Source organism: Herpailurus yagouaroundi, unplaced genomic scaffold (assembly GCF_014898765.1).
Source record: "Herpailurus yagouaroundi ecotype Mexico unplaced genomic scaffold, PumYag 139, whole genome shotgun sequence".
In the NCBI taxonomy this organism is placed as follows: domain Eukaryota; kingdom Metazoa; phylum Chordata; class Mammalia; order Carnivora; family Felidae; genus Herpailurus; species Herpailurus yagouaroundi.
The window spans coordinates 43,141,019-43,168,073 of record NW_024412394.1 but is presented as its reverse complement, the minus strand read 5'-3'; the positions used below and the strand labels follow the sequence as shown (position 1 = coordinate 43,168,073).

Genomic DNA, 27,055 nt, shown 5'->3' with positions numbered 1-27,055 from the left:
CTCCCTCCCTCCCTCCCTCCCACTGTCTCTTTCTTTCTTTCTCTTTTTCTTTTTGTAATAATTAACATTTAATAAAATGTGCAGATCTTAACTTTTCTGTTTGATGAGTTTTGACAATTGTATATACACTAGGTTTCTTGGACCCTTGTTTTCGACTAGATAATTCTTTGTTATAAGGAAACTGTCCTGTTCATCCCTGGCCTTTTGCCATTCAACTCCAGTAGCATCCCCCTAGTCATGACAATTAAAAGTGTCTCCAAGCCTTGCCAAATGTCCCCTAGGATGCAAAATCACCCTGGTCTAGAACCACTGACATACAGCTGTGTAACTACCATTCAGAAAAGAAGATATAAGTCATATCCATTCCTCCAGAACGTTCTCTTTGGGCTCTTTGATTAATCCACCCTCCCCCCAAAACCACATCATCTAATTTTTATCATCTTAAGTTCATTTTACCTGTATTTAAACTTTGTATAAACTGAATCATACACTATGTACTCTTTTTTTGTCTGCTGTCTTAAACTTAACGTGTGTGTGTGTGTATGTGTGTGTGTGTGTGTGTGTGTGTGTGTGTGATTTATCTGTGTTACTGCATTTACCAGTGGTTTATTCGTTCTTACTGCAGAATAGTGACCCATTATATGAATATGCCACAATTTGTTAATACATTCTGCTGTTGATGGATACTTGGGTTGTTTCTGATTTGGGGTTATTTTGAATAAGGCTAATACAAATATTCTGTGGATGTCTTTTTGTAGACATATTTCTATTTCTCTCAGTAAATATCTAGGAGTGGAATTTCTTGGTTATAGGGTAGGTGTACATTTAACTTTTAATAAACTGCCAAACACTTCTGCAAGTGGTTATGCCATTTTGCTTGCCCAGCGGCTTTCTAGGAGTGTGAGAGCTGTTCTATGTTGTCATCAACAGCAACATCATTTCGAGTTGTCAGTCTTTTTTATTTTAGCTCTTCTGGTGGATATCTCATTATGACTTTTGTTTGCATTTCTCTGATGACCAGGGATGTTGAGCACCTTTTCAGATGCTTTTTGGTCATTTATCTTCTTTTTTGAAGTGCCTTTTTAAGTCACATTATGGTTAATTTGTGGGAGTCTCCATTACCCCTTATCCTCCACATAGTAGCCTTATAGGAACCTGCTTCTATTCCTCAGGGACTAAAAACCCTTTCACCTTGTGAATAAATTTGGTCAAATTATAAAACTGTGAAACATACCCTTCTATTTTTTTGTTCTCATCTCTGTTTCTAAACAGAAGTTTGGGGTTTAGAGAGTATTTTCCTTTAGTGAAGTCAGAAATACTCCTCCTAACTAGCCAGACAAGTACACAAAACTAATTTTATTTTCTTTGCGATAGATAACCTTTGAATGCCCACAGCCTCATACAGTGATCAGCCCTATGTCATCCTTCCACAACTTTGACAAACAAATTACCAGTAGGGACCTGTCCCCACACAAGGCAGTGAGTCACTTTTGTAATTTCATGTCCAAAGGAGATTCTTGGTGAGTCTTTTTCTGGAAGCATTTTTCTTTTACTCATATGGGAATGTCTTTACCTAGTTAAAAAAAAAATTACATTCTCTATCCAGAAAGATTCCTTTTTCCATCTAAGTTCTCATAATGGAACTTAGCAATTTCCTTTTAATTCCAATGGAAAAGGAAGGGACTCATTAGCTTTCTTTGTCTTGGGTTTCTGTCCACCAAAATAATTTGTTACTAATGTGGTATTTTTTTGACCTGTCCTCTGGCTGACCAGACAAAAGGATTCAACTCTGAGTCGTTTAGGACTTGGTTTCTGAACAGGAAACAAGAGCACTTGAAGCTTGGTATTTTCTCACTGCACTTTGAAAAGGAAACATGCTGCATCCCAGAAGGAGAGTGGCTTATGTATACGTGTATACATGAGGTCACATGTACAGAGTGCCATATGTAGTTGTGATCTCTAAATACCATCCCCCTAAAGGAACCAGGCTATTAGCACCATACTAATGTTACGAACCTAGGGTTCTGGAGAAAAGGAATGGGACTGTACACACTTAACCTCACACTGGGTCTTGGTTGCCCAAATATCCCTGACTGGGGGACTGCCATCTGGGCCCACTTATTTCTCCAGTTTAGAAAGATGAAGACCTTTCAGGGAAAGAAACTTCAGGGAAATTTTTAAGAAACGTTGTTCCTTTTCAAAGAAATTCTTTACCCCTAAATCAATGGAAAATAGAAAACATTTGTCAAAAGTGTTTAAAGGCTATATCAGGTAGAATAGTTCTGAGAGCACAGCACACCCAGTGGAATATTGTTTATGCTCACAGCCTGTTAGCAATTGCGGTGTGTTAAAGATACCCAAAACAATATGTGAGTTTCAAAAGTTTCTTCCCTCCCCATCAAATCATAATGTATTTTTTCTCATGGTTTTATGACTTGGACAACTAATATAGTCTTTACTCTCATCAGATCAAAACTTAACGTTTCTGTGTCTCCTCTTAAAACTTCTCTAATCCTGAAAGTTTTTTTTCTCCTTTTACTATGGAGTACCCCTAGATACTTGATATTTAATTTTGTAGGTTACCAGTCATGAATTTCAGACCCCTTTTAGGCATAGAGGAAGAAAACTTTTCCAGGCACAAGTGTAGGGAAGAGATTGCCTGTTTGGGGCCAGTCACAAACACTGTCGTGTCTGGTGTAATCCTTGACCAGCAGAGGAAGAGGGAAGCCCATCTCATAGCCCCACCTAAGGCATGAAGACCGAGCAACCTGACCACGTTTTCTCTGGAAAATACGTGTGTTCTTTCTCCTAAACCCAGCTACCTCTTTCAGGTACATGTTGTGCCAGCCCTGACTTTCACTGAAATATGCAAATTCCTCAGTTAATCGGTGATGCCAGCTCCTAGAACCTGCATTTTTGTGGAGAAATGGCAAGATCCAGACCTTAGCATTTTATGGCAGTTAGCTGATTTTAAAGAATGATGGTATGTCCCGACAAAATATCATTGAACTTTGGTCATTTCTGAGTATTTGATGCCGCAATAGCCAGAAAAGTCCAGTTCACATTGTAATACACTAATGATTGAGTGGTTTGGGGTCGCATTTATAGCCACCCATTCATTCCCACTGTTTTATAGAATGTCTTGAATAATCAGACTCTTCTTTCTAGTTAATGTTATGATATAATTTGGATATAGAGTAAAACCTTGGATTGCGAGTAACTTGTTCTGTGAGTGTTGGGCAAAACGAGCAAACATTTCTTTTTTTTTTTTTTTTAAAGGAGAAATGGACAAGCTTCTGATCGTGTGAGAGATCTTTAATTTTTTTTTATTTTTTTTATTTTTTTTAAATTTTTTTTTCAACGTTTATTTATTTTTGGGACAGAGAGAGACAGAGCATGAACGGGGGAGGGGCAGAGAGAGAGGGAGACACAGAATCGGAAACAGGCTCCAGGCTCTGAGCCATCAGCCCAGAGCCTGACGCGGGGCTCGAACTCCCAGACCGCGAGATCGTGACCTGGCTGAAGTCGGACGCTTAACCGACTGCGCCACCCAGGCGCCCCTAATTTTTTTTTTAATGTTTATTTATTTTTGAGACAGAGAGAGACAGAGCATGAACAGTGGAGGGGCAGAGAGAGAGGGAGACACAGAATCTGAAACAGGCTCCAGGCTCTGAGCTGTCAGTACAGAGCCCGACGCGGGGCTCGAACTCACGGACTATGAGATCATGACCTGAGCCGAAGTCGGACACTTAACCGACCAAGCCACCCAGGCGCCCCCAAACATTTCTAATAAATTTTAACTTGATAAACAAGCGATGCCTTGTAATACAAGTAGTACATGACACCAAATATCACAAGATCACAACTGAGACAATGGTTCTTGAAATACACTTGATATACAAGTGCTTTGGATTATGAGCATATTTCCACAATGAATTATGCTCACAAACCAAGGTTTTACTGTATTTGGTAGGGGCCTGATAAATTCAGCCAAATAATTTCATGTAGTAAAGACTCACAGTGTAGTCAGTCATCCTGGATTCAGAGCTGAGTTTTTAATGAGTAGATTATGTTAGTAACAAAGGATGTGCTGGTTTGAACCCCTAGGAATGCTACCTATTACACACCTTCAGAGAACCCCTACACAATACTATCAGTGGCACCTGAGCTTGGAGTTATTTTTTAAGTAGCAGGTGATATTTTGCGCTACATTCTTTACATCTTACATCTACCTTCTTTATTTGCAAACACTATAGGGTGGCAGTGTTTTCTTTAATATCTGCAATTTTGGTAACTGTCACTGGTCACTGGTAACTGTCATTGTTACTTAAGGTAGTATAAGCCAAAAAAAACAAAAGCTCATTTAAACCTTGGTTATTTTATATATATAATTTTGTATATAATTTGTACTCTTTCAAAATAATTAAAGAAACATAGATTCATTCATGAATAGCAGACAGAAAAAAATGCATCTGTAGCAATATTTAAAATACCTTATAAGGGACACCTGGGTGGCTCAGTTGGTTATGGCTCAAGTCATGATCTCACAGTTTGTGAGTTCGAGCCCCACGCCAGTCTTCCTGCTGACAGTATGGAGTCTGCTTGAAAATTCTTTCTCTCCTCCTCTCTCTGCCCCTTCCCTGCTCGTTCTTTCTCAAAATAACTAAATAAACATTTTTTAATAGTAAAATACATAAAACATTTAGGTAGAGTAATGATAATTATCTGTATTCATTTATTGAGGGAGTCATCTGTTCCAGTGCCTGCCAGGCTATTTACCTTATCACTAATTCCTACAGCCATCAGTGGGCAGACCCAGAGGATGCTGAGGCTCTGAGTGGTCATTCAGCTCAGAGGGCAGGAAGGGAGAAGGGGCAGGTTTAGTCTCCTCTTTCCCTCAGTCCAGAGTCTGGATCTCTGGTCTCCTACAGCTTCTAGCTGTGTACAGAGTGCTGCCTTGTCACGCTAATCTGTTTTTTCATTTCTCTGTTTCATATACTCTGTCTCCGGCTTTGTGCAGTCTTTCCGTATCACTTAGAGTTCACCCTTTTGTACCTTCCGAGTACGTCTCTGATTGTTCTGGCTTCTCCTGGAGCTTAGATGATGGGTACAAAACTTACCACTCTGAACCTTGATCTCTACCTACCCTTTCCTAGCACCAGACCCTAAGCTGTTGTTGACTTGGAGAAGCTCCATGAGCAGTCCCATGTAAAAGAGCCCCTCTTTGTTTTGCATGTGACCTAAAGTGAAAAAAGGTGAAACTTGTGGTGAAACATCACATAGCATTGTCCTCCTCAGTGTTCCCCTGTGTCAGTACCAGAGTTTACTTTCGTTTCATTTTGTAATTCTAAAATCCTCATAAGCCATTCTCTACCCGTTCTTTAAAATAAATAGATTACCAGTTTTATGATCGCTGTTTATTCCTAGCAACTCCAAATAACAGGCTTAAGAAATAAATGATGTTTATTTAAAAATGGATATGTTACTATGTTTTCCTTTTTAAAGATTTATGTGCCTTTAAATATTATATTTTCAAAGTAATGCCTAAGTAGTAAATGGCTAAAGAAAATAAACATCTGGTTATAATTTGATCCTCTTACTTGCCAGTCCTTAACTGTTACTTGATTATTCCAAGTTATAATCCTTTTTACTGAACTGCCTAAACTATGCCAGTATAATTCATCCTACTTTTTAAACTTACAGACAAAAATTCCTTTCCGAGATTTTATGCCAATTTCTCATCCATCCTGTTGGCTCTCCTCATTTGCCAGACACGTTCCCTTCTAATCAAAGAATTATTTTCTCTATACAAGAAGGGCTTTATTGTGCATCCTGGCTTTTCTTTGTCTTGTTTACATCTAATCCAAAAAAAGTAATCTACTTTCTTCTCAAAAAATAGAGTACCTGCATCATTTTAACTGCTACTAAATCTGGTTTAAAATTAGAATGTTATGGATTCTTTTTTCAACTAAAGTTACTATAGCAATTATATCTCGCCATAATTAGGTAGGAGGGAGCTTTTATGATGGAGTGAATACTAGGCTCAGAAACAGAGACCTGGTTGCAAATCCAGCGTTATTCCTGGCTTATAGTAGTGAGCAGAATTTACTTACCTTTTTGGAATCTTGGTTCCTCTTTTATAATTTGGGGGCAATTAAATTAGATATTTAATTCAAGTTTTTTTTTAAGGATTTAGCGAGATGAGACTGTGCCTTGCACTTAATTTCTTCACTGCATCAAAAACATATTAACATTTCTAAAAAACTTTTATAAAATATTAAAAAAATTAAACCCCCTATGGGTAGGTAAAGAAAAAGGATGTGAATTCACAATTAACCAATTTACAAGAAAAATTATTAAACAAACATTTGGGAGAATGTTTAAACTCATAGCAAGTAAATAAATTCAAAAAGCATTGTTATTTATTTTATTTGTTTTATTTTTTAAATTTACATCCAAATTAGTTAGCATATAGTGAAACAATGATTTCAGGAGTAGATTCCTTAATGCCCCTTACCCATTTAGCCCATCCCCCCTCCCACAACCCTTCTAGTAACTCTCAGTTTGTTCTCCACATATGAGTGTCTTCTGTTTTGTCCCCCTCCCTGTTTTTGTATTATTTTTGTTTCCCTTCCCTTATGTTCATCTGTTTTGTCTCTTAAAGTCCTCATATTAGTGAAGTCATATGATTTTTGTCTTTCTCTGACTGACTAATTTCATTTAGCATAATACCCTCTAGTTCCATCCACATAGTTGCAAATGGCAAGATTTCATTCTTTTTGATTGCTGAGTAATACTCCATTGTGTGTGTGTGTGTGTGTGTGTGTGTGTGTGTGTGTATATATATATATATATATATATATATATATATATATATACCACATCTTCTTTATCCATTCATCCATTGATGGACATTTGGGCTCTTTCCATCTTTTGGCTATTGTTGATAGTGCTGCTATAAACATGGGGGTGCATGTGTCCCTTTGAAACAGCACACCTGTATCCCATGGATAAATGCCTAGTAGTGCAATTGCTGGGTCATAGGGTAGTTCTATTTTTAGTTTTTTGAACCTCCATACTGTTTTCCAGAGTGGCTACACCAGCTTGCATTGCCACCAACAATGCAAAAGAGATCCTCTTTTTCCGCATCCTTGCCAACATCTGTTGTTGCCTGAGTTGTTAATGTTACCCATTTTGACAGGTGTAAGGTGGTATCTCATTGTGGTTTTCATTTGTATTTCCCTGATGATGAGTGATGTGGAGTATTCTTTCATGTGTCGGTTGGCCATCTGGATGTCTTCCTTGGAAAAGTCTGTTCATGTCTTTTGCCCATTGCTTCACTGGATTGTTTGTTTTTTGGGCGTTGAGTTTGATAAGTTCTTTATAGATTTTGGATACTAACCCTTTATCTGATATGTCATTTGCAAACATCTTCTGCCATTCTGTCGGTTGCCTTTTAGTTTTGCTGATTGTTTCTTTGCTGCTGTGCAGAAGCTTTTTATTTTGATGAGGTCCCAGTAGTTCATTTTTGCTTTTGTTTCCCTTGCCTCTGGAGACATGTTGAGTAAGAAGTTGCTGTGGACAAGGTCAAAGAGGTTTTTGCCTGCTTTCTCCTCGAGGATTTTGATGGCTTCCTGTCTTACATTGAGGTCTTCATTTTGAGTTTATTTTTGTGTATGGTGTAAGAAACTGGTCCAGGTTCATTCTTCTGCATGTCGCTGTCCAGTTTTCCCAGCACCACTTGCTGAGGAGACTGTCTTTATTCCATTGGATATTCTTTCCTGCTTTGTCAAAGATTAGTTGGCCATATGTTTGTGAGTCCATTTCTGGGTTCTCTATTCTGTTCCATTGATCTGAGTGTCTGTTCTTGTGCCAGTACCATACTGTTTTGATGATTACAGCTTTGTAGTGTAGCTTGAAGTCTGGGATTGTGATGCCTCCTGATTTGGTTTTCTTTTTCAAGATCACTTTGGCTATTTGGGGTCTTTTTTGGTTCCATACAAATTTTACAATTTTTTGTTCTAACTCTGAAGAATTCTGGTGTTACTTTGATAGGGATTACATTGAATATGTAGATTGCTTTGGGTAGTATCGACATTTTAACAATATTTGTTCTTCCTATCCAGGGGCATGGAATCTTTTTCCATCTTTTGGTGTCTTCTTCAATTTCTTTCATCAGCTCTCTATAGTTTTCAGTGTATAGATTTTTCACCTCTTTGGTTAGATTTATTCCTAGGTATTTTATGGTTTTTGGTGCAACTGTAAATGGGATTGATTCCTTGATTTCTCTTTCTGTCACTTCATCGTTGGTGTATAGGAATGCAACCAATTTCTGTGCGTTGATTTTATATCCTGCAACTTTGCTGAATTCATGAATCAATTCTAGCAGTTTTTTGGTGGAATCTTTTGGGTTTTCCATGTAGAGTATCATGTCATCTGCAAAGAGTGAAAGTTTGACCTCTTCTTGGCCAATTTGGATGCCTTTTATTTCTTTGTGTTGTCTGATTGCAGAGGCTAAGACTTCCAATAGTATGTTGAATAACAGTGGTGAGAGTGGACATCCCTGTCTTGTTCCTGACCTTAGGGGGAAAGCTCTCAGTTTTTCCTCATTGAGGATGATATTAGCATTGGGTCGTTCATGTATGGCTTTTATGATCTCGAGTTTGCTCCTTCTATGCCTACATTCTTCAGGGTTTTTATCAAGAAAAGATGCTGTATTTTGTCAAATGCTTTCTCTGCATCTATTGAGAGGATCATATGGTTCTTGTCCTTTCTTTTATTGATTTGATGAATCATGTTGTTTTGCAGATACTGAACCAGCCCTGCATCCCAGGTGTAAATCTCACTTGGTTGTGGTGAATAATTTTTTAATGTATTTTTGGATCCGGTTGGCTAATATCTTGTTGAGGATTTTTGCATTCATGTTCATCAGGGAAATGGGTCTGTAGTTCTCCTTTTTAGTGGAGTCTTTGTCTGGTTTTGGAATCAAGGTAATGCTGGCTTCATAGAAAAAGTTTGGATGTTTTCCTTCCATTTCTATTTTTTGGAACAGTTTCAAGACAGTAGGTGTTAACTCTTCCTTAACTTTGGTATAATTCCCCTGGAAAGCCATCTGGCCCTGGACTCTTGGTTTTTGGGAGATTTTTGATTACTAATCTGATTTCCTTACTGGTTATGGATCTTTTCAAATTTTCTATTTCTTACTGTTTCAATTTTGGTAGTGTATATGTTTCTAGGAATTTGTCCATTTCTTCCAGATTACCCATTTTATTGGCATATAATTGCTCATAATATTCTCTTATTATTTTTATTTCGGTTATGTTGGTTATGATCTCTCCTCTTTCATTCTTGATTTTATTTGAGTCCTTTTTCTTCTTGATCAAACTGGCTAGTGGTTTATCAATTTTGTTAATTCTTTCAAAGAACCAGCTTCTGGTCTCATTGATCTGTTCTACTGGTTTTTTTTGGTTTCAATAGCATTAATTTCTGCTCTAATCTTTATTATTTCCTGTCTTCTGCTGGTTTTGGGTTTTATTTGCTGTTCGTTTTCCAGCTCCTTAAGGCATAAGGTTAGGTTGTGTATCTGAGATATTTCTTCCTTCTTTAGGAAGGCCTGGATTGCTATATACTTTCCTCTTATAACTGCCTTTGCTGCATCCCAAAGGTTTTGGGTTGTGGTGTTATCAATTTCATTGGCTTCCATGAACTTTTTAATTTCCTCTTTAACTTCTTGGTTAGCCCATTCATTCTTTAGTAGGATGTTCTTTAGTCTCCAAGTATATGTTACCTTTCCAAATTTTTTCTTGTTGATTTCGAGTTTCATAGTGTTGTGGTCTGAAAATATGCGCGTTCTGATCTTGATCTTTTTGTACTTACTTAGGGCTGATTTTGTCCCAGTATATGGTCTATTCTGGAGAACGTTCCATGTGCACTGGAGAAGAATGTATATTCTGCTGCTTTAGGGTAAAATGTTCTAAATATATCTGTTAAGTCCATCTGGTCCAGTATGTCATTCAAAGCCATTGTTTCCTTGTTGATTTTTTGATTAGATGATCTGTCCATTGCTGTGAGTGGGGTGTTGAAGTCTCCTACTATTATGGTATTACTATCGATGAGTTTCTTTGTTTGTGATTAATTGATTTATATATTTGGGTGCTGTCACATTCGGTGCATAAACGTTTACAATTGTTAGGTTTTCTTGGTGGATAGACCCCTTGATTATGGTATAATGCCCTTCTGCAAGATATAAATGAATCTTGTTTTCTTATCCATTGTTACCCTGTGTCTTTTGATTGGAACATTGAGTCCATTGATGTTTAGAGCGAGTACTGAAAGATATGCATTTATTGCCATTATGATGCTTGTAGAGTTGGCGTTTCTGGTCCTTCCTAATCTTTTGTTGCTTTTGGTATTTATTTATTTTTATTTATATATTTTCATCTTTTCTCCCTTAAAAAGTCTCCCTTAAAATTTCTTGCAGGGCTGGTTTAGTGGTCACAAACTCCTTTAATTTGTGTTTGTTTGGGAAACTTTTTATCCCTCCTTCTATTTTGAATGACAGCCTTGCTGGGTAAAGAATTCTTGGCTGCATATTTTTCTGATTCAGCACACTGAATATATCCCGCCACTCCTTTCTGGCCTGCCAAGTTTCTGTGGATAGGTCTGCTTGCAAACCTGATCTGCCTTCCCTTGTAGGTTAGGGACTTTTTTTTCCCTTCCTGCTTTCATGATTCTTTCCTTGCCTGAGTATTTTGTAAATTTGACTGTGATATACCTTGTTGATGTTTGGTTTTTGTTGAATCTAATGGGGGTCGTCTGTGCTTCCTGGATTTTGATGTCTCTGTCTTTCCCCAGGTTAGGAAAGTTTTCCATTATGATTTGCTCACATAACCCTTCTACCTGTATTTCTCTCTCTTCCTCTTCTGGGACCCCTATTATTCTGATGTTGTTCATTTTTAATGAGTCACTGATTTCTCTAATTCTTAAATCGTGCTCTTTTGCCTTAATCTCCCTCTTTTTTTCTGCTTTGTTATTCTCTGTAAGTTTGTCCTCTACATCGCTGATTCTCTGTTCTGTCTCATCCATCCTTGCTGCCGCAGCATCCTTTCAAGATTGCAGCTCAGTTATACCGTTTTTTGTTTCACAATTAACCAATTTACAAGAAAAACAAATTATTAAACAAACATTTGGGAGAATGTTTAAACTCATAGCAAGTAAATAAATTCAAAAAGCATTGTTATTTTTTTTTAATTTTTTTTCAACGTTTTTTATTTATTTTTGGGACAGAGAGAGACAGAGCATGAACAGGGGAGGGGAAGAGAGAGAGGGAGACACAGAATCGGAAACAGGCTCCAGGATCCGAGCCATCAGCCCAGAGCCTGACGTGGGGCTCAAACTCACGGACCGCGAGATCGTGACCTGGTTGAAGTCGGACGCTAAACCGACTGCGCCACCCAGGCGCCCCCTTGTTATTTTTTTTTTAATTAAGTTTGTGCTGATTAAAAAAGAAAGACCTAATGCTAATGGCATTGCCAGTTGGTACAGCTCACTGGAAAAAATATGCATCAAATTATAATAATATTTATACCTTTCAATCTAGTAATCCCATTCCTGAGACTCAACCCTAAGGGAATATTATAAAATATGGAAAAAAATCTATAAACATGAAAATGATTGATGCTTATGATCTTAATAAACCTGGGAACAACTTAAGTTTGTAATGGATTAAATTAAGATGGACTATTTTACAGCTATTAAAATATGAGTAAAGACTTACTGAGCAACATATAAAACTGTTGATGATATCAAAAATTATGCCCATATGATAATCGATATAAAAATGTATCTTAAAACTATATAGAAATAGGCCCAAGTGATAATTATGTTAGATTTTATAATACATTTTTTTTCCTTTTTCTCCATATGTTTTCTAAGGTAATATTCCTTTTAAGAGTAAAATTAGAGGGGCACCTGCCTGGCTCAGTCGCTTAAGTGTCTGACTTGGGCTCAGGTCATGATCTCGCGATTTGTGGGTTCGAGCCCCACATCGGGCTCTGTGCTGACAGCTCAAAGCCTGGAGCCTGCTTTGGATTCTGTCTCTCTCTCTCTCTCTGCCCCCCCCACCCATGCTCTGTCTCTCTCTCTCTCCCTCTCTCAAAAATAAATAAACATTAAAAAATTGTTTTAAAAAGGTGAAATTAGAATTTAAGTCTAATGTATTCAGTGTGAAAAAAAATATTTATTGAGTGCCTATTATGTACCTGGAAATTTTGCTATGACATTTTGAATTTTTAAAAATGCCAGAATACTTTCTTCATTATTTACTCCAGGGCAATAAAAAAGCAAAAAAAGAATGTGCTTAGTGGACTATTTAGAATAAGTGGTTCATATACAACCTAAGATTTAAGATGCTATTGTGTGTAACCTAAGCATTTAATGCCAGGCTGTCAGCCCAACCACATTAAATATAATGGTGTTCTGTCTCACTGTAGCCGTCTGCTTCAGGACTCATTCCAAAATTATCTTACTAGCTTACTCAGGTCATTCCACTGAGGAAATGAAATATCAGTGATATATTGACCAGAACATCAATGTGGGCAAGATTTTAAATAATGTATCTCAAGCTACATGTAGAGGTAACTGGATTGAAGTAAGCTAGACAAGATCATTTGCCAAGAATTGTAGCATTATTGGGGCACCTGGATGGCTCAGTGGGTTAAGCGTCTGACTTCAGCTCAGATAACGATCTTCAGGTTTGTGAGTTCAAGCCCCGCATCAGGCTTGTGCAGACAGCTTGGAGCCTGGAGCCTACTTTGGATTCTGTGTTTCCCTCTCACTCTCTGCCCCTCCCTGACTCGTGCTTCCTCTCTCTCTCTCTCTCTCTCTCAAAAATAAATAAACATTAAAAAAATAGAAAAATAATTGTAGCATTATTTTTTGTTGAAATTTTTATTTAAATAGTTGTACATTCACTTATTGTTATCAGAAATAATGTAAAAGATTACTTGTGTCCTTTACCCAGGTTCCCCAAAGGAAACATTGTTCAGAACTGTAGTATATTGTCACAACCAGGGTATTGACATGGTATGGTCCCTCCCATCTTACTCAGATTTCCCTGGTTTTATTTTATTCCTCTGTGTATGTGTGTGCACATATATGAAGTACCACACAATTTTATCACTGTATGTTTGTTTCCAACACCATTGTCAAGACACTGAGCAGTTGCGTTGGCAGTTAAACCAGGATCCATCCTGTTGCCCTGTTATAATCACACCATCTCTCCCCTCCCACTACCCCTAACCCCTGGCAACCACTACTCTGTCCTCTCTTTGTAAAAATTTCTCATTTCCAAATGTTATATACAATGGATCAGAATAGAAAATCCAGAAATAAACCCACAATTACATGTTCAAGTAATGTTTGACAAAGCAGGAAAGAATATCTAATGGGAAAAAGTCTCTTCAACAAATGATGTTGTGAAAACTGGACAACAACATGCAAAAGAATGAAACTGGACCACTCTTTTACACCAAACACAAAAATAAATTCAAAATGGATTAAAGGTCTACATGTGACCTGAAGCCATAAAAATCGTAGAAGAGAACACAGGCAATAACTTCTTTGACATCAGCTGTAGCAACTTCTTTCTACATATGTCTCCTGAGGCAAGGGAAACAAAAGCAGGAATAAACTACTGGGACTACATCAAAATAAAAAGCTTCTGCACAGTGAAGGAAACAAACAACAAAACTAAAAGGCAGCCTGTGGAATACAAGATATTAACAAATGACATATCTGATAAAGGGTTAGTTTCCAAAATGTATAAAGGACTTATAAAACTCAACACCCAAAACAAATAATTCAGTTAAGAAATGGGCAGGAGACATGAACAGACATCTCTCCAAAGAAGACATCCATCCAGTGGCATCTGGATGGCTCAGTTGGTTAAGCGTCAGGCTTCAGCTCAGGTCATGATCTCACAGTTCATGGGTTTGAGCTGTGTGTCAGGCTCTGTGCTGACAGCTCAGAGCCTGGAACCTGCTTCAGATTCTGTGTCTTCCTCTCTCTCTGCCCCTCCCCTTCTCACACTCTGTCTTTCTCTTTCTCAGAATTAAATAAATATTAAAACATTTTAATTTAAAAAAAAGACATTCATCCAATCAGCCTCGCTTCTCATCAGAGAAATGCAAATCAAAACTACAAGGAGATATCACCTCACACCTGTCAGATTGGCTAAAATGAACAACACAAGAAACAACAGGTGTTAGCAAGGGTGTGGAGAAAGGGGAACCCTCTTGTACTGTTCATGGTAATGCAAACTAGTGCAGCCACTGTGGAAAACAGTATAGAGACTCCTCAAAAAGTTATGAACTTTTTATAATCAGTCTTATGATCCAGCAATCACACTACTGGGTATTTACCCAAAGATTACAAGAACACTAATTCAAAGGGATACACCCATGTCTTTTTAGCAGCCTTATTTACAGTAGCCAAACTGTGGACAGAGTCCAATGTCCATCAACTGATGAATGGATAAAGAAGAAGTGGTATATATACAGTGGAATATTATTCAGCCATAGAAAAGAATGAAATTTTGCCATTTGTAATGACATGGATGGAACTGGAGAGTATAATGCTACATGAAATAAGTCAGAGAAAGACAAATACCGTATGATTTCACTCTCATACATTTTGAGGTCGGCTTTTTTTAACTCAGCATAATTCCCTGGAGATTCTTCCAAGTTGCATGTATGTGTAATTTGCCACTTGTTATTGCTGAGTAGTATTCTACAATATTGGTATACCACAGTGGGTTTAACTATACACCTGGTCTGATTCCAGTTTGGGGCTATTAAAATAATGCTCCCATAAATATTTGTGTCCAGCTTTTTGTGTGAACATAAAGTTTTCATTTCTCTGGGTTAAATGTCTAAGACAGCAGTTGCTGGATCATATAGTAAATACATGTTTGCTTTTCAAAGAAATTGCTAAACCATTTTCTAGAATGCCCATACCATTTTATATCCACCACCTCCCAAGCAGCATATGGAAGATTTTGTTTCTTTGCCAGCTTTTTGGTGCTGTCATGATAGTCTTTATTTTTAATGAAAATTTGGGACAATTTTGTTTACCTGAACTAACCAAATAATTTTGGTAGAGACCCATGTGGGGTAACTAGATTTAGAAAAGAAAACCACATTAAGGCATATCAGGAGCTATCTTTTCCAGCCCCTCCTCACCCCAAAATCATTTACTTAACTCTTAACAGTCTAATTTTACACAGTAGATCAGTTTGAGATATTTGGCCCCTTCAATCTCTAGATAATTAACAAAAAGCACTCAGCTCTCCTTTTGTAGATGTTGGGCCCAGTATCCTTTATCAATATCAGCAAATAGGACTGGACATTGTTTCTTTCTTCCTTGTTTGACAGTCTTACTGTCTTCTAGAAGAAAAAATATTTTAAAAAATTTTTTAATGTTTATTTTTTTATGTTTATTTGTATTTTTTTCTTTAGCGTTTTTTTTTTTTTTTTGAGAGAGAGAGAGAGAGAAAGAGACAGAGCACGAGCGGGGGAGGGGCAGAGAGAGAGGGAGACACAGAACCTGAAGCAAGCTCCAGGCTCTGATCTGTCAGCACAGACCCCAACATGGAGCTCACACCCACAAACTCTAGACCATGACCTGAGCCAAAAAGTTGGATGCGTAACCGACTGAGCCACCCAGGCACCCCGAAAAAATGTGTTTTATAAGGATTTTTGGACCCCCTAAACCAGTGTCTTCCTTTTGCACTGGTCTGGAAATGAAGATGCTGGATTAGGATTTAGACTTGTGTTTGAGTCCCTCTTCTTATTAGCTGTGCCACTATAAATAAGTCCCTTTCTAAGTTTGCTCGGCTGCGTAAAATGAATGGATTAGACCAGTGGCTCTCAGACTCTAACATAGAGTAGAGTCATCTGGAGGACTATTAGACACCAATTGCTGGGCTCCATCCCTAGAGTTTCTGATTCAGCAGATGTAGAATAGGGCACAAGAATTAGCCTAACAATTTCCTGGTGATGCAGATCAAGCTTGTCCAGAGACAACACCTAAGGAATCACTGGACTAGATTATGCTAAAATACCCTCTGGGCCCAATAGTCAATACCATCCCTTAACCCCCAAAGAAACCCCTCAAATTTGCTTTCTTGTAACATGTTTTGTATTTATCTTTTTTTTCTTAAAGTGATACAGATATATAGTGGAATTAATGCAGCCATTAAAAAAATATCATAGAGGGGCGCCTGGGTGGCGCAGTCGGTTAAGCGTCCGACTTCAGCCAGGTCACGATCTCACGGTCCCTGGGTTCGAGCCCCGCGTCGGGCTCTGGGCTGATGGCTTGGAGCCTGGAGCCTGTTTCCGATTCTGTGTCTCCCTCTCTCTCTGCCCCTCCCCCGTTCATGCTCTGTCTCTGTCCCATAAATAAATAAAAACGTTGAAAAAAAAAATTTAAAAAAAAAAATATCATAGAAAAATAATCGTTGTTATGGGAAGATCACCACAATAGATTATTAGGCTAAAAAGGACCTATGTATTACAAAGCAGCATATATAAAAATGTCCAGTTACACATAGATAATAGAAGTCTAGAGAGCTATATCTAAAGTGTTAGTAGTTATAGCTGATAGTGGAGTTACAAAAATTTTATTTTCCTAATTTTTTCTGTAATTCATATAATCATTAATCAGTTATTAAAAAAAACTGAGCAATACAACTCTCAATTGCTCTAAGTTTTAAGAATTACAGTAAAGAACTTATTGAATACTAACCAACAACAGTAAGCTGTTCAGGTATGATATACTATTGTCTAGGACCATTTGCAAAGGCAGCGGTGAACCTCCTTAGCCTTTTCCCTGAAAAAAGTGTGGTAAATCACCCTTGTGCCTTCTTCCTACTTGATAGAATTCTGCACTCACTCACCTGCATCTGAATAGGTCTGGCCCCAGGACCACTCATTACAGCATCACATCACTGCCTACTTAATGTAGGCACTTTTCCAACTGTTAGCCAGTGGGATCCACACTGCTAACCTCACAAGCTAACCTCTCCTCCATCCTTGACAATGGGTCAGAAAGTGTTTATCAGGCAGCTTTCTGCCTTAGTCGTATCTCTCTTAGAAGAATTAATATTTACAAGTAAAATAGGAATTTAAAAACATCACTGAAATAAGTCTGTTTAGATGGCAGAAACCAGTCATCTGCTATAGAAGGGTATTTTGTTTCCTATGTGTGTTCATGTCCCTGCCTGGGATTTCTAATTGTACTGATATCCCAAGTATGTCATCTTCTTCAACACTCATTCATGTCAATGTTAAGAGAGATAGATAAGAATGAACATAGCTGCCTTGAAAGATTACTTATTAAAGTAGTTTTGCTACTAAATATTTGAATTCATTGATACTGGAGAAAAATACTCCTTTGTTTCTGAGCTCTGACAACTGTTTCTGAATAAACTTGTTTGGTAAGAGGCCTGTCGCCAACAGGACAATGCAGTGGGATTGTCACAACACCACATCCACGGCTGTGGTTGTATCGCTGGTTCTCTTCTGCCAAGTTATCTCCTGTAGATATTCCATAGGATTGAGAAGTTAAAAAGACTTCTGATGGTGTATTTATTGTGGTAGCACTGTTTTTTTATATTGTGCATTTGAACACCAACCCAGAATTATTGATTTTAACAAATGTGTCTTGACTTGAGGCAGTATTTTTTATGTAACATCTAAAGACTACTGCCATAGAAACGTTCACCCCATGGGTTTGCTGTCATTAGCACAGTTATTCATTTGCTTTATATAACTGGAAGCTTCAGTGATCGCATCAGAACCACTAGTTCACTATAGTGTTACAGTAGCACCATCCAATGCCAACAATATTCTCCACCATCCCCTTGTTCCAAAAGAAGTGAGGAGAATTTTATGTCTAGAACTTACTTGCTTTGGTGAATAGGATCAAGATCTAGTAACCGTTGAATTTGTCCATGTTTTCGGCTCTATGTACAGATGAAAGGACATCAGTCCTAGTTTCTCCCCCACACATCTCTCTCTTCTGATACGAGACATACTGCTAGCTTTCCACCTAGAAGTCCACTGGGAAATAGCCAATCTTAGCTTAACTGGTTCCTGCATAGATGAAAATCAGCAGGCTTTTTATTTATATTTAAATTATCATAGTGCATCCATGGCTTAAAGAAAATACAAGGCCAAGGTTTAAATTAAGTTACAGACATCCATCTTACTCTTTCTTTCCTATTTTCTACAAGCTCTTATGGATTTTATGCAGAAAGTCAGGAGTTGGAAGGCTGCATGGATGTTCCCTTAGTCTGGAGTCTCGGTCTGCTATTGAGTATACACATAATTGTTGTCATCTTGGAGGGAGAGGATCTTCTTCCTTATTGTATTGTTTCTTTGGTCTTTTGTTGCATCCTTCCAGTTTGCTAGTCATTCATTTAGCAAGCCACCATCCTTAAGCAGGAAGAAGTGTTTGCCACTCTGTGCCATGCCAGGTTTTGCCTCCCCCTGTCAACACAGTATTCATAATTAGGGTAATAAAGACCTGTCTCAGGGTCTGCCTCAGAAATCTTACTTCCTTTCATAACCCAAAAATGGTATTTTTCTCCCAGCGGGTGTTAGGCATCCATCTCAAAACTTATCCCACATTATTAGAATCATCTCATTCCATGGCTGTCTCCCCCACCAGCCTCTTAGCACCGGGGGGAGAATGCCTTCTCAGTGTGGTCTGACTGGGCCAGTCACTGGCGTGTAGACAGTACCTAATGATTAAATGAGTTGAATGAATGAAGCCAGGCTGCTACCCCAGAAAGAGAAATCTTATACTATTTATCCAACTCAAAAAGATGAGTCCAGGTATTATCAACATGGGCCTGATCAATGCTGAATTAGGGAGTTAGTAAAAATTAGTTACTGTTATTTTTTAATGTTTATTTGTTTTTTATTTTTTTCTTTAAGCTTTTTTTTATGTTTTATTTATTTTTGAGAGAGAGAAAGACAGCATAAGCAGGAAAGGGACAGAGAGAGAGGGAGACACAGAATCTGAAGACAGGCTCCTGGCTCTGAGCTGTCAGCGCAAAGCCCGATGCAGGCTCGAACCCACAAGCTGTGAGATCATGATCTGAGATGAAGTCAGCCACTTAACTGACCGGGCCACCCAGGCGCCCCACTTAATATTATTTAAGATGTTAAATGTATTTGATAAATGCTTGAGTCATTTTCTGAAATTATTTTTATATTTATATTTATATTTTTTGTTTTGTAAATGAAATTTGACTTTTGAAACCGTTGTATAGTATAAAGTATAAACTTCTGATATTTTTCTGAAATTATTTTTATATTTACATTTATATTTTTTGTTTTGTAAATGAAATTTGATTTTCGAAACTGTTTTATAATATAAAGTATAAACTCTTTTCCGTGTCATAAAACATTCTATTTCAGAACATAACTTTGAACATGAGCCATACCTAAACAAAAATACATATTTAAGGCATGGTTTTATATATTTAATACCTACAATACTCTTTAAAGAACATTTGTGTGTGGCTATGCTTATTCTAAAGAGTTTCTTCTAAAGCTTGCAGTTGCTATGAAATTCACATTTTCCAGTATTTTACTGTTTTATCTGTCTTGTTTAGCAACCCCAAAGCACTTAGATAGCCTTTTCTTTTAATGTTAATCTTGTGCAGCCTGCCTTGACAGCATATTTTTTTATTGATTGAAATTTCAAATCTATGGTGAGGAATTGAATTTAATAATATAAATTTGTTAACTAAGATAAAAGAACATTAAAAAGTGTTTAACATATTCTGTAAATGTATTAAAGCATTTTAAACTGAAATTTGGTCAGCTATCACATCAGCCTAGCCCTGTTTGTTGTGGTTTAAGAAGATTGTTTTTAGGTGATGACTCAAAGCAGAGACATTATTTTTAGACATCTTTACCTCCTCGCCCTCTTCCTATTCCCAACTGTCCAAATTCAAGTGCACAGAATAGGGAGACTCAAACCTTACAGCCAATAGGAAAGAGTCCCATTTCTGTTGTTTTTAAATAATAATATATACTTTTGTAACTATATGTTCCAGAAATGTATCAATGGAGCCTCAAGCTGTGGCTGTGCTCATGTACTCTGAAAAGCCTTATTCGTCTGAAAACTTCTAGTGGGAAAAGCACGGGTTAGGAATCAAAATTTCTTCCTGAGCCCATTATTGCCACTTAATAGCTTTGTATCCTGAGCAAGTCACTTAATTTTTCTGAGCTTCTGTTTCTTCATTTGCTTTATGTAAATCACAGGTTATACTCAGGATGAAAGCAGTCCAAATAGGCTTCATAAACTATGAAGTGTTGTACAAGTTTCAGATAGGTCCAGTTATAATTCCCGTTTTGCAGATGAGGAAAGGCTGAGGGAGGCTGCTAACAAGATTGTTGAAGGTCACACAGCTGGTGAATAGAGATCTAGCTTTAAGCGCTTATGTCTATAAAGTTGGTATTTTTCAGCATCAGCACTATTGACATTTTAGGGCTGATAATTCTTTCTTGTGGAGGGCTGTCCTGTGCATTATAACACATTTAACAATACCCCTGGCCTCTACTCCCTAGATGCCAATAGCGTCCCCCAATTTATGATAACCGAAATGTCTGCAGACACTGCCAAATGTCCCCTGGTGGGTAAAATCACCCCAAGTTGAGAACCGCTGGTCTGTCTGTGTGATTCCAGGGGTAAAGTTATTAACCACTTTTATGGTGATGTTTATCAGTGGTATTATTCTGAGTGGTTTCTGGTTGGAATACTCCACGACATAGCAATTTTCCGAATTAAAAAGGAGACAACTGGTTTTCCTATTTCTCAATATTAACAGTGGCATTGTCTTCTTTGGAAGGTCTTCCCCATAAACTGTTCTTACAGAAGCGGAGTATCACCTGACAGAGACACTATCTACAGTGATCCAGAAGCCAGACTGATAACCTTTCCCCTGTAATTCCATGGTCATCCCCTAAGGGGCCCCACTGTTCTCTCTTGAACAGCCCCATCTCCTCTGGTGTATTCATGGGCTCCTGATTGATATCTGTTATCAGCTGAAAGGCAAGGGAGAGGAACACATGTATTTTCATAACCATTATCTCATCTAATCCTCACAGTAAGCCCTTGAGATTTGTATCAATTGTCTGTGTTTACATTTTGTTTAGGAATCTTAACCTTTCTTCTTTGCCTGCTCCTTCAACTTTGGTGTTCTCATTGCAAAACTTGATATAGAAAACTCAGCAGGAAGTTGATATGGAAACGCAGCAGGGGCCTTTCTCACCAGCTCTGTATGAAGAGTAACAGCCTTCTGAATTACTCAACAGAAAGCCGATGCTTTCTGCCCTGCATGACTCTTCCTTTTTCCTTTCCCCTTAACAGGGATCATTAAATACATGCCTCCTTTGACTGCATTTGGGGACTTAAGAACCAACTGTCCGGGAGTAGAATGTTTTTTAGTTCTGTTGCTCACTCTTTCCCCCCAAAAAGGCCAAGCATGACTTTGCCAGTCCTCCCACACTTCCCCATCTTTGTCTCTAATCTGCAGTCTGCGCTCTTCCTGATACTGGGACAGTTCCCAATTTATTTATCACTTCTGAACTCAACTTTTATGATCAACTTTAGTGTTTGTTTCTCTGTTGTTTAAAACTCCTGGGGGAAATAGATGCATTTGATCTGGGCCTCATTAAATAATTTGAAACGATTTTGGACGTAGACCTGAATTTTTTTAAACACTAAGTTTTAAGATCAGTTGCTACCGACAAGCCCAATAAATATAACTGAATGTGATTAAAAGCATTCACACGACCTGGGGAGAGGCTGGCAGTGAGGAGCTGGACTTGGCGGGAATCTTCTGGACTCAAACTTCTGCTCACGGAAAGTCCAAAATAAGGCAGTCTGAAACAATGGGAAGGAGGACTGGATTACTTCACGGCCGTACAGCTTCAGTGTCAATTAAAACTTATTTATTTTTTTCTTTAAAGTGCATGCGAATCATGTTAATTACTACATGGTTCATTTAAAAAGGAGTAATTGGCTCCCGCTGTAAAATGGCAGTGTCTCCCCGGACCCAGGAGTTATTTTTCTTTTGTAGATCAGCATGCGTCTCTATTGACCAGAGTTCCCTGATTCTGATTTGACATGCATTGAACCATTTCATCATGTTATATAAGTGAAGCATCGTGGGTTTTTCTTCCTTCTCCAGGTGGCCTTTTTGAAGATGTAACTGTTGGAGCCGAGACATTCCTGTCCCTGGAAGACAGCTCTCCCGAACAGAGCACCCCAGAGGCCAGCATTCTGCACAGTAGGCAGCCATTACAGAGACAAGAACCAGAGCTACTGAATAAGAGCATCGTGTGGAAGTTGTGAGTTTACTGGTTCGCATATACTCTCCATGAGAGGAGTTCACTTCAAATCTTTGAAGAACCAAGACTGTGAAGAACGTTGTCATAACAGGTTGAGGAAAGTGTAGAAGTTATGTCTCTATTTCCCACAGAGAGGAATATTCCAATATGTGCCACGTCAGCACCACCTGGAAGGAGATTAGCTAGTGGAGTCCCATCTGTCCTTTGTGGAACACAGTGAGGGGCTTCACTGGTGGATCTGAAAGTTAACTGCCGTACATCCAAGCAAATAAACTTACATAAGCTTCCCATTTGGTTTGTTTCAAACAAATGTTTAGGAAGAAAAATAATAGGAATTTGTATGCCTTATTCAGAAGAGATGCTCAGTGAATAAATGTTTGTTGAATGGTTATCACATTAAAGGTTTTCCTGTTTATGCAGGCCTGCACGGGTTCCTTTTCTTTATTTCCTTTACCAAATACTGTTGCTGATCAACAGATGCACCTCACTGGCGTCCCAGTATAGACTGGTCTTAATCCTTGTGTGCCAGAGCCGGTGGAGAGGAAGCCGTGGAGCGAGCATGATGGAGCTAGGGAGATTGCTACAGAGCATCACGGCGAGCTGCTGATTTCACAGAGACGGTTGGATCCTCTCCCACAGTCCCCCAGCTCCGGGCAGAGCTGCTCCGAGAGCCAGGCAGATCCCCTGTCTGTCACGAGGACAGTCTGGATCTGCACCTGTACCTGCTGCTCGCCCAACCTTGTGGTGTTCATCCTAGCCTACAGGCTGCCTTATACCTCTGTGCCCCCAAAACGCTGGGTTTTATGTCCCTGGATTTCCTAACACCCAAAACGTGGGTGTCACTTGGCCTTGTGCTTTAGCGAACTTTCTGTTTCACCCAGACCCTTGTCCTGCCAGCACAGCCATGCTGCGGCACTCCTAATGTGTAACGGGCAGACTGACACAGGACCAAAACCCATCTGTTTGGCCCTGCAGCGTCACTTTATTAAGCGCAGTTTGAAACAGCAAAGATCTCAGTGATCTGTCCAAGACACACAGCCACAGATGAGAATTACTTTGGTTTCTCTTAAGCTACTAAGCTCCCAAATACCAAGCTGGTTTTCCATGCTTTCGATTTCTAGCTGTCAGTATAGAGCAGGGTTTCTCCACCTTAGCACCATGTAGGTTTGGGGACAGATGACAGTTTGTTGTGAGAGATTGTCCTCTGCTGTGGGGAGGAACTCTTTTTCCCTCTCAATTCAGGGGCTGTACTGGGGCGCCTGGGTGGCGCAGTCGGTTAAGCGTCCGACTTCAGCCAGGTCACGATCTCGCGGTCCCTGGGTTCGAGCCCCGCATCAGGCTCTGGGCTGATGGCTCAGAGCCTGGAGCCTGTTTCCGATTCTGTGTCTCCCTCTCTCTCTGCCCCTCCCCCGTTCATGCTCTGTCTCTCTCTGTCCCAAAAAAAATAAATAAACGTTGAAAAAAAAAAATTAAAAAAAAAAATTCAGGGGCTGCAGTTTGCAAATCAAACTGATAAAAGATAGGTGAATAAGAAAAACATTTAATTGCATACATCCACACAAGAGTTTCACAAAGGAAGGAGACTCAAGGAGGTGGTCAGATGATTGAGGTTTATACACCATATTGGGCTAAACAAAGAAAAAAGAGGTTTTGGGCTTTTTGGCAGGGGAGGCAAATTATAGGAAGGTGAGGGAAGAAAATGTATGGTAATAGGGTTGTCTTGTTATGCAGATAAGAGTTTCTCAGATGATAAGAGTTGTCTCCCGGAGTAGTGCTCTTCCTGGTACAGAGACGTCTTTACAAATGGAAATTTCCCTTATAAATGTAAATTTCATTTACAAAAGAGGAAATTTATACTTTATTTTTAGGTAGTTACACGGAGGTAAAGAGCTTTTTCTGCCTCTGCTGGCCTTCTGTTGTCTTTAGCTCAAAATAATCCTTATGCCAAAGTGGCGTATTTTGTGGTGACATAATTCTGGTACCCTTCTGTGCAATGAAGGATGTTTAGCAACATCCCTGGCCTCCACCCACCAGATTCTGGTAGCCCTCCAACCCCAGTTGTGACAACTAAAAACATCAGCAGACATTGCCCTGGTGTCCAAAATTGACCCCAGTTGAGAACCACGGCCTTAGAGGACATAGCCTAAGAAACAAGATCTGGTGACTTTGTATAGTTGTGTGTTGTCACTGACACAGTCGTTACAAAATCTAGGTCTTTTGTGGCATGGGGCCTGGCCTTAGTGTACTATTGGTTTCACAAATGAATACATTCATGATGAATGCTTTTATGTGTGACTATTTCTTTTTATTTTTTTAATTTTTTTTTCAACGTTTATTTATTTATTTGGGACAGAGAGAGACAGAGCATGAACGGGGGAGGGGCAGAGAGAGAGGGAGACACAGAATCCGAAACAGGCTCCAGGCTCTGAGCCATCAGCCCAGAGCCTGACGCGGGGCTCGAACTCACGGACCGCGAGATCGTGACCTGGCTGAAGTCGGACGCTTAACCAACTGCGCCACCCAGGCGCCCCTATGTGTGACTATTTCTTAAGAGTTCAGTTTATATTGTTGGAGACCAGAATAAACTCAGTGAAGCAGAGTTCAGTCTGTGCATAAAATAGAAATTTCTTCTGAGATAGTCTTTCTTCCTCTGGAGAAGAAAGCAGCTGTTACGGTGTTTACGGTTTAGATGGTGAAGGTACTCAGGATTCAAGACAACTCTACCACTCAACCAAACCCAGCTAGAAGAGGATTCCAATTTCCTAACCTTGTGTAAGTAAAATCAAGTTAAAGTCAAGTGTAGTTAGGGGCTCCTGGGTAGCTCAGTCAGTTAAGTGTCCGACTTCGGCTCAGGTCATGATCTCATGGCTCACGAGTTTAAGCCCCGCGTTGGGCTGTGTGCTGACAGCTCAGAGCCTGGAGCCTGCTTCAGATTCTGTGTCTCCCTGTCTCTCTGCTTCTCCCCGGCTCGTGCTCTGTCTTTCTGTCTCTAAAAATAAATAAACACTAAAAAAAAAAAAATCAAGCATAGTTAGACCTCTTCACCTCTCTCTGGGTCTTATGAGGAACCAAGCCAGAGAGAGCTAAGCCCACCTTCTTCTTAATGGCACCAGTGGAGGATGGAAGTAGAGTGGCTTTGAGAAGCTCTGAGGAAGGGGCAGGAGTAAGAGGTCTGTCTGTCCATCTCTGTCTTCTCTCTCTCCTCTCTCTCTTTCTCTCTCATGTGCACACACACACACACACACACACACACACACAGGATTTCTGTTTATACTGTGGTTACTGTGTGAAGTTGCATCTGTCATGCAACTTAAGATCTTGCCACAGGGGCGCCTGGGTGGCTCAGTCAGTTAAGTGATTGACTTCAGCTCAGGTCGTGATCTCATGGTTTGTGGGTTTGAGTCCTGCATTGGGCTGTGCGCTGAATGCTTGCTTGGAGCTTGCTTCAGATTCTGTGTCTCCTTCTCTCTCTGCCCCTCCCCCACTTGTGCTCTGCCTCACTCTGTCCCTCAAAAATAAATAAATGTAAAAAAAAAATATTTTTTTCAATAAAAAATAAAAATCTTGCCACAGTGAGGTTCTCAAGCTCAACGCGTCTCCACTGGTTCTAGGGCTGGGAGGGAAGGGCCAGCACAGTTGAGCTGAGCTGTTAATGTCTAAGCACTGGGTAGGTCTGAGGGTAATGTGTTAACCTATAAGAGTCTTCTTTGGGGGCCACAGGAAGTGGGGAAAAGAGGGGAAGGGAGCCATTCTACTTATCATTTGTCTTTGTCTAAATAATATTTTTTTTAATTTCTTCTCTTTCTCTGAGAAAGAGAAATATCCAGCAATGAAGAGATTTAGTTAAACCACATAAGGAGGGTTAGAGAGAATTGAAGCAGGCTGTACAATCTCCATATTGGTCCTGGGAAGTCATTTCACACTAGCCTCATGTGTCATACGAGTATAATTCCAGAATCTATTCAAGAGCAGTCGTAAATGGAACCACAGAATTTAAATATACTATTAAGAGTTTCAAAAAAAAAAAAAATCTACCAGGGGGTAGCCAGCAAAAAGAGAGGAAGGGACATTGTGGGTAAAAAAAGAAAAAAAATGTTCACTATCATCAACTGAGTAACTATGCATGACACTATTGATGGTCTTTAACATAAATTACCTCATGCAGTTCTCTCCATGGCTCTGTGACACAGGTGCTAGTATGTTCCCATTGTACAGATAACAGGGTAAAAGCAAGACAAGAGCCACTTGTGCAATTTCCCTAGGTGGTCAGAGAACTCTGAGGCAAGAAGTCTCTGGGTGCCAAGAAGACCAAGCAGAATAAATACATAATGAAGCAGGGTTTTAAAATAATTGGGAATAAGACAAGAAACAGGACAAGAAAAACATCATGTAGTGTTTGAAAATGATTGAAGTTAATGAAAAGTAGGGGTGCCTGGGTGGCCCAGTGGATTAAGCATGCAACTTTGGTTCAGGTCATGACTTCACAATTTGTGAGTTTCAGCCCGATGTCGGGCTCTGTGCTGACAGCTCATAGCCTGGAACCTGCTTCAGATTCTGTATCTCCCTCTCTCTGCCCCTGCCCCACTCAAACTCTCTCTCTCTCTCTCTCTCTCTCTCTCTCTCTCTCT

At 39.2% G+C, this 27,055-nt stretch overlaps 1 protein-coding gene across 3 annotated transcripts in view; it reads left to right on the top strand.

Annotated features, from left to right (window-relative positions):
- Positions 1–27,055, top strand: part of UBE3D (ubiquitin protein ligase E3D) — a 244,646-nt gene that overhangs the window by 136,922 nt on the left and 80,669 nt on the right. The window contains exon 10 of one of the 3 annotated variants that reach the window (XM_040474049.1): positions 22,268–22,854. The exons of the other annotated variants lie outside the window; for them this stretch is intronic. Coding sequence (XP_040329983.1) covers positions 22,268–22,288 — 21 coding nt within the window. The 3' untranslated portion in view covers positions 22,289–22,854. Of the gene's footprint in view, positions 1–22,267; positions 22,855–27,055 lie in introns of those variants that run through there. 3 annotated transcript variants of the gene reach the window in all.